This window comes from Pocillopora verrucosa, chromosome 3, assembly GCF_036669915.1.
Source record: "Pocillopora verrucosa isolate sample1 chromosome 3, ASM3666991v2, whole genome shotgun sequence".
In the NCBI taxonomy this organism is placed as follows: Eukaryota; Metazoa; Cnidaria; class Anthozoa; order Scleractinia; family Pocilloporidae; genus Pocillopora; species Pocillopora verrucosa.
Window position 1 is genome coordinate 28,591,830 of NC_089314.1, and position 8,100 is coordinate 28,599,929.

An 8,100-nucleotide genomic window follows, 5' to 3' on the forward strand; every position below is an offset into this window, starting at 1 on the left:
TATAACCCCAGCCCCTTTCCCAGCCCTCGCAAAGATTTCATATGACTTTGCCACCACGCTACTCCGTCCGTTGCAGCTTTCTACAAACATGGCGTACTACGGTCAACAACATCCACAACACGATCAGAATTTCCTATGGAATGTCTTCCAGAGGTAGAAATAAATACAATAGATAGTTGAAGAATTTGGGTGGACGTTTGTGTCAAACACTCTTAATATAATTTTTGGGTTTATTTTTAGAGTGGATAAAGATAGAAGTGGTGGAATCTCTACTAACGAACTCCAACAGGCGCTTTCAAATGGTGTGGTACACTTTCATTCTTGAGCTTGATCATCATTTATAAGATTAGTCATTATTTATAATGTGACTAAATAGCATTGATATACCATTTAATTTATTTAACAGGGACTTGGACGCCTTTCAACCCGGAAACTGTACGACTCATGATAGGTTTGTATCAAACGATTTCTTGACCTCGTTGATTTTCTTCGATTCTTTTGTCAACTCTATAAATAAATATTACTGATCTCATTATCCATTATTTTTCATTGACAAGTCAGCATGTACTAAATTTATTGATTGTTGATCTTGTTACTCATATCTTGAAGGACCCTTTTATATTTACAAGTCAACATTTCATTCAATAAGCGTTGATCTTGTTACTCGTATCTTAAATGACTCTTTTATATTTGCCAATGTTTACTTCATTTGGTAGGCGTTGATCTTGTTACTCATATCTTAAAGGACACTTTTATAATTACAAGTCAACATTTACTTTAACTGATAAGTGTTGATCTTGGTACTCGTATCTTGAAGGATATTTTATATTTAGTTCTATCTTAATCATGATCTGGAAGAGGAGCTGAGAAATTTTTGTTCATCCTCTGTTCCTAATTTGATTTTTGATGCGTGCAGCTATAAGTTTTAGCCATTTGAAATTTAAAAGTGAGGTGATAAGTTACGATTATAGCCCACTGAATAAAAGGCAAAATATTTTCTGCATTTTCAAAGACATGAGCACTGTCTTTGTATTGTCAGTTTTGGATGCGTCATGTTGAACATCAATGATTGACAGAATTAATAAATACTGTGTCTGTTTTACTAGTGTGAGATGACTTGACTGGTTATCAATAATATATCGTTCATGTATACAGGAATGTTTGATCGTGACAACAATGGAACTATTAATTTTCAAGAGTTTGCATCTCTGTGGAAATACATATCCGATTGGCAGACCACATTCAGAAGTTATGACAAGGATAACTCAGGATCAATAGATAAGAGAGAGCTGCAAACAGGTATTTATCAACCTATTCAAATGGAAGGGTGAATAAATAATTCTGACTTCCAATTTTTACATACATGTCACAGAAATAGAATTCTCCGGAAATCTGGAATCCATGATTGATCTAAGGACTTGACACAGTTCCCCCAATCCTTTAACCCTTTATTTCTAAGCTGACAGTATCCATTTCATCTTCAAACTTTTCTCCATACGTTACAGAGAATTAGTTTAACAATCAAAGTCTCTCATGTTGGAACTGTTTTCCTTTATTCTCCTAATTGCACTGAATGATTCGAAAGCATTAATGTAAGGAGAAATAAAATGTTGGTCACTGTTAGGGTTTTGAAGGGTTTATGTTTTTTTTTCCACTTTTCTCTAGTCTCTCCCTATGAAATGAGGTTGCTGGCTAAGACATGATTGAAAATCACAAAAAATATCTAACCATAAAACTACTCTTGAAAAGAATGGATATATACTTGTATTTTTATTCTAGTTTTGGACAGAACCTTCTTTCATTTATTTCCCCTCATAGCAATATTGTAACAATATTCTCCATTTTAGTAATATTATCCAAAATTTACTTCTACTAAGAAGAGTTGGCAGACTACTATGGAAATAAGGACATTTTTTGTTTTATCTTGTAGCCCTTCTGATAATTTTACATAATTATACATGGTATATGTAATTTAGCTTGATGCCCAGATTTTTCTGACTAACTTTTGTTTTTTTCACTTTTTTTGTAGCCTTGACTAGTTTTGGTAAGTGCTGTACCCAAAAAGAATCTTTTAAAATATTTTTTAATGAAACTGAATTGATAAAAATTCATGTTTTATATTATTCAATGTTTATGTGTGGCATCTATACACAAAAAAAAATTTTAAAATCAGCAGACAATTAATATGACGTACTTCTTTTCAAGGTTACAGGTTATCAGAGAGATTTTATGGTATTTTGATCAAAAAGTTTGACCGCAGTGGCAAAGGAGTTGTCAACTTTGATGATTTTATTCAATGCTGTGTTATAATACAGGTCAGTAACAGATATGAAGTTTTATTGCATGGCTGACTCAGTGAGTTGGCAGTGAGTTGTCACTGGACCAGTTAGACCATATACTTATATACTCACCTTATACTGAATTACTTTGGTAATTCAGCTTAAAAAAAAGAAACAGAAAAAGGCAACTTTTGTCAATCTAGTTTGCATTGTAGAAAAATTTGTTGGTAAAACTTTCTGTTCATGTAATAAACCTTTGATTGACCTTACCTGTTGGTCCTTGAGATTGTTTTTGGACTGAGGCTTCTTCTCTCTATAACAACAACACAAAAAATGAGATTGGCAACATTTACCTTTCGTGATTCATCAGAGTTGATCAGTGATACATATAGCCTTTAGTTCAAGAATGGAATATCATTTCATGCATGTTTTCACTTTAGAGAGAAAGTCACCTCTGTGAACTTCACTCCCACTTATTTTGCAGCAGAACTTTCCTAACTTAACAGTTTGTTAACCCTTTAACCCCTAAGAACGACCAGCAACTAATTTCTCATTACAATTTCACCCCTGAATCAAACATTAAGTTGCGAGAATAAAGGAAATGAAAGAAAGACTGAAGCTCTTGATCATTAAATAATTCTCCTTGTCAGCAGTTTGGGAAATGTACAGGGAACAGTATGGAGAATATGCATACTGATGTTAGGGTGTAAAGGGTTAAAATCCTTTGACTTCCTTTACCAGTTATAATCACATTCTACCATTGTATAGCTTATTATTAATGGAATTTATGAACTTTAAATTATTTTAGAAACCATGATAGTAATATTTCCTCATGGCTGTGGTGTGTCACCATCTTGTTGCTCATAATTTTTTTCTTCTATTTCTTTTCAGATGTTGACAAGTGCTTTTCAGGGCTTTGATACAAACCGAAATGGATGGATTACCATAAACTATGAACAATTCCTATCTTTGGTGTTTAGTTTGAAAACCTAAAAGATGCATTCTACTTCTTCAACTACAATGCTATAGCTGTATTTAAATATTTTCTAGTCTTGTTCTTGTTTCATATAAAAGGCTTGAAATAACAAGTAGCGGTTGTTTGGTAAAAAAGAAAACTTCAAAACTTTTTTCCTTATGATAGTGATTGGTTACTGCAAGTCTTGTAGATGTGAATGTTCTTTCTACGGTTTGGTTGCTTTTGTTAACTTTTTAGCTCCTGTGAGTGACCAAAACAGAATTTCTCCTTACAATTTCAATATAACTTCATGCAGACAACTGATGAGAATAAGTAAAAATATAAATCAGGGGATTATTAGTTGATCCAGTACCAAATTCTTCAAACTTACATAATAAGAATTGCAGGGCAGACAGTAAGGAGAACTGCTAACGATAACTTGGGAGTGAAAGGGTTAAGTGTATAAAAGTGATGTCTAAACCTTAAATTTCCATGATCTGATTGGTAATTCTCCCCTCCAGCTACTATGCATTTCCCTTTGAATAAGGAATAAGAATTTTGGTTGGATCAAGATAACAACTTCTACCTGATAAGTTTTCGTATTCTCATTACCTGCTAGCTGGATAATGTATGGACATTATAGGGTCATTATAGGTGTCATGTGAATCACTTCTTGGAGTTAATCTGCTAGCTCTCTGTTCCATGTTTACTTGTATGTTAATATCTTTGTAATCTTACCTGGTAAAGTTCATCATGAAAAACAGGTATTAGGCTTATTAGGTATTGGGCTGTATACTCCCTCTACTATATCTGTTTGGTCAGAGTTTATCTTATCTAATATATGGTATTTGTTGGAGTGGGTAGAGTGAGAAAAGAAAACTAAAGGAAAATTATAGAATGGTTTTTTTTGTCACTCAGCACATTTTCTGTATCGCAATAGAAGTCATGTGCAGTGTACTAGAAACATGGGCATTAAAATAATGTGTGGACCACATTGTGATCTTATGTACCAGCCGTAGCAGTTATCTCTCAACCAGTTTGTAGTTATTTTCCCGTCAAAATCTGTCACAATTGTAAGCCATTTGGCATGCCATGATAAAAAGGTCCCATTAAATTTTAAATTTTAAACAAGCTGGAAACTGTGGCGTTTAGAATTGATAAACCAGAACACCCCTTAGGTGTAGCAGGTTCTTCTAATTAAATCATTTCTTGGTCAATTTGATTTAAAATTATGCTATAAATCTGGCTCAAAACTTTTCAGCTTTTCATTTTCAGGGTGGAAGTACAGTAAGTTTGGTTTAAAACCCTGATAAGTCACACTCTGAGAGAAAATAATCATCCCAGTAAAGAACAGGCCATCCAAGTCAGAGCTTTTGGCAGGTAGAACTTCCTTGTAGTGTCCTTATTGGTACTGCAATCTGTGTGTGTGTGTGAGGGAATTTTTAGTAAGTTAGGGAATTTGGATTGAGAAAATGCAGAAACTTCTTTTGTGAGACCAATTACTTTTCAATCAACCCATGCCTTACCCTTCTCCTTGCACTGCCAGTTACATGTCACACTTCATTGAACAGTAATGTGTGAACTTGTCATTACAAGCATACCCTTTTTTTCAGAAAAAATAGTAACACACCCATAGATAGATTGAGGGGAGGGGGGGGGGTAGGGGATCTGACACAGGCTGGAAGTCAGCTTATAAGTTTAGTGGCTTACCTGGCTGGAGCCAAGCAAGTTGCTTGAAGTATCGAGAAGTAGTGCTTGAAGAAGAGCTACTCCCTCTGGACAGAAGGCTACTTTATAAAAGTTTTACCTCCCCAACCCCCTCTCCTGAACAATTTTTGTTAGGCTTGCCAGTTTGCCTGTCCCCATATATACCCCTGGGTGGAGAGGCATTGGGAGTGATAGGAAAGTGTCTTATCCAATAACATGCAAGGATTCCTCACAACTTTCACCTTGGGATGAAAATAATTAATAATTTGAAAATCTCACTATTGTGGGATAGTCAGCCAGACCTCCAGAAAAAAATCTATTCAACAAATTATTTGATCGTATTGCGAAAGTGTGGTGTTAAATAGCAGCATTTCTGTTCTCTTCTAATCCCCAAAAAGAAATGTATGTCATGTCAATTGATAATTTATCTCTTCAATTTATTTCAAAAACAATCTACACAAGATTTATCATTAGTATCATTGCTTTCAATTGTACTTAAATATTACTTCATGAGGGAACAAAGTACTCTGCATGTGATTGTAACCTCTGCTTTCTTTAACTCTATTACATGTTTGTTATAACATTCATACTGAGATCACCATGGAGATTATACACAGGAAAAGGCATAAGAAATAGCAGAAAAGCTTCTACCAGCTTGGATCCTAAAGTCTACAACATAAATTTGCAGTTTAAACACAACAAAAAAAATCATTATTCTTCTTTGTACTGTTAATTTTGTGCCACATTCGAACCAATAGGACACTTTGTGCAGCTCTAAACTTCCCTTTTTCGTAGGTCTGTTGCACAAACAGTTGTACTTGTGTTTCCAAGGGAAGTCCCAAACAAAATGCCAGCTCACACCTGTACAAAGTACACAAGTCTGGAGGCTTACAGTTTTCCCTTATGTTAAGGGTTAGTTTAGAGAGAGGGAATAAAATGCTACAGGGTATGACTCATCTGAAAGCTATATCATGTACACATCATTTCACAGATTAATTTACTTGTAGTACATCATCAGTTTTTGTTTTAACCCTTTAACTCCCATGACTGACCAAGACAGAATTTCTCCTTACAATATCAATACAATATCAAGTAGACAAGTGATGAGAATAAAGGAAAATATTCATAAGTGGATTATTATTAGTTGATTCAATACCAAATTCTCCAAACTAACATCATGAGAACTATATAGCTGACAATAGGGAGAATTACTAATGAGATCTTGGAAGTTAAAGGGTTAAGAAATGTAAACAAAAGAAGCCGGCCTGGAGTGCTACTTTTGTGACAACAAATAACTTTCTCTGATGCTAAAGAATGAAACCTCCTCCGCTGTACTCAACTCTCTGAAAAAAAACAATGATAATATAATAATATTTATACATGAATAATTGTATAGAGAAAATTAACTCACTTATGTTGTAGTAAACAAGGAGTTTGAAGTAACATTGCAAAAACACATTTTAAAAGAGTAAAAATTCAGACAGCAACTTGACAAACTACCTATACATGGCAGTTAAAAGGTGTCACAAAAACAGGGGAAAGTGCTCTCTTAATCCCATACAAGGCATAATAATAATAATAATAATAATAATAATAAATATTTGGTTTCAATAATGATGTAACAATTCTGCAAGATAGCAAATTGCTGTACTTTTAACACACTCAGGATACGAAAAAGTCTACTCTCTAGTACATGGTTTTCTGTATCCAACAATAAAGTGATTAGAAAGAAACAAACTCACAGTCTTGTGTGCCATGAATGCCAACCAGTCTGATGTGGCAGTTGGTAAGAGTCCCATGGAGTGACATTTGTAAAGCGCCAGTGCAACAAGAGAAAGGTTTCCAAGAAGATAGAAAAATTTTTGAAGAGCAACATGGTCATGTTCTCCTTCAAGAGATACAAAAGCTGAAAAAATAACAAAATAAAACAAATTAATGAGGTAAGGCTAAACTTCAGCCATCACTACCAATAATAATCCTTTTTTTTTTTAAATTGCCCCAACAGAGCCAAAGAGTACTTACTTGATTTGATGGCTAGGAGAGCTTTGACTGGCCTCAGGAACATCATACCCACCATCATGATTGGGAAAATAGAAATAGAATTACCCGCCATGTACATAATGAACAGATTCATTGGAACTTGCTTGAATGGTCCAAGAGCTATATCCCAAGATTTCTGAAAGTGAAAAATCCAAAATTACACCTGTTGTTAATTCTGGAGGGAACTAAAAAAGATGTGTGCTAAAGAAACTATTCTATGATTTTTAACTATATATTCAAAAGAAATGCAAAGATTTATTTCCTCTTGAACTTTGAGACTCCAAAGAGGAACCCAAACATGACCTAAATTTCTTCAAATGAGTAACTATGTGACTTTTGGAAAATCACAAGATGGTTCTTACACGCTTTAAAATAAACCTATGTAAATAGCATATTTGAACATCTTTAAAAATTCCTAATGAATATTATGAAGTGTACCTTTGCCACAAGGTGAGTGCTATTTGCCTCTCGTGATTCCTAATACAAAAATAAGACTTCAAATTAAAGGGGCTCTGTCGCAATACACATCACTAGTAATGTCAGAGTTTGCTGCACTAGTATTTTATGAAACTCTACCATGCAAAATAAAGAAATCAGTTTACAGTTTAACTGATTACGGTTTTTGAGCCGTTAAATTTACTTCAATCCAATCCTTACACTATTTGTATTGTTGTGTGTATACACGACAAAATGCAATACTCTCTCAGTTCCCAAATAATGTCACAAAGAGTCTGAAAACTTACCCAGGAATCCGACAAAATTCTAAGAAAAGAAAAAATTATACAAACCACATGCTGAACTTTGTGCTCTGTGTACCCAAGTGGTGCTGGAAGCTCACTATGCTGAACAAACTGTCTATCGGGCACATAACGAGGTCTGGGGGAACAAATTTACCATAAACGTTGGGAACGAAAATACAAAACCTCTCATTTGTCTACAATAAAAGCTTAAGCTGTTTCTTAAAGGACAATCACAAGTTACACAACAAATAAAATAAAAGAGCAGTCGGTGAAAATTTCGAGATCGTACCGACTAGTCAAGTCTATTGCCCACTTATTCGTTGGTCTTCGCGACATCGCACGGTTCGCCATGTTGGATGTTGTAGTATCTAACTGTACT

General features: G+C 34.4%; 2 protein-coding genes across 2 annotated transcripts; one reads left to right on the forward strand and one right to left on the reverse strand.

Moving 5' to 3' along the window:
• The first annotated feature begins 17 nt into the window (after positions 1 to 17).
• Positions 18 to 4,243, forward strand: LOC131785736 (programmed cell death protein 6). Its single transcript, XM_059102674.2, has 7 exons — positions 18 to 153; positions 241 to 302; positions 407 to 451; positions 1,156 to 1,299; positions 2,030 to 2,044; positions 2,206 to 2,315; positions 3,171 to 4,243. Exons 1-7 carry the CDS (start codon positions 89 to 91, stop codon positions 3,270 to 3,272), a joined length of 543 nt encoding a protein of 180 aa, XP_058958657.1. The 5' UTR covers positions 18 to 88; the 3' UTR covers positions 3,273 to 4,243.
• A 1,112-nt stretch (positions 4,244 to 5,355) lies between these two features.
• LOC131785743 (ER membrane protein complex subunit 4) lies at positions 5,356 to 8,088 on the reverse strand. Its single transcript, XM_059102686.2, has 6 exons — positions 8,011 to 8,088; positions 7,770 to 7,857; positions 7,420 to 7,458; positions 6,964 to 7,117; positions 6,684 to 6,847; positions 5,356 to 6,284 (listed from the first exon to the last, which is right to left on the reverse strand). The coding sequence occupies exons 1-6, from the start codon at positions 8,070 to 8,072 to the stop codon at positions 6,249 to 6,251; spliced, it is 543 nt and encodes a 180-aa protein (XP_058958669.1). The 5' UTR covers positions 8,073 to 8,088; the 3' UTR covers positions 5,356 to 6,248.
• Between the last annotated feature and the right edge of the window lie 12 nt (positions 8,089 to 8,100).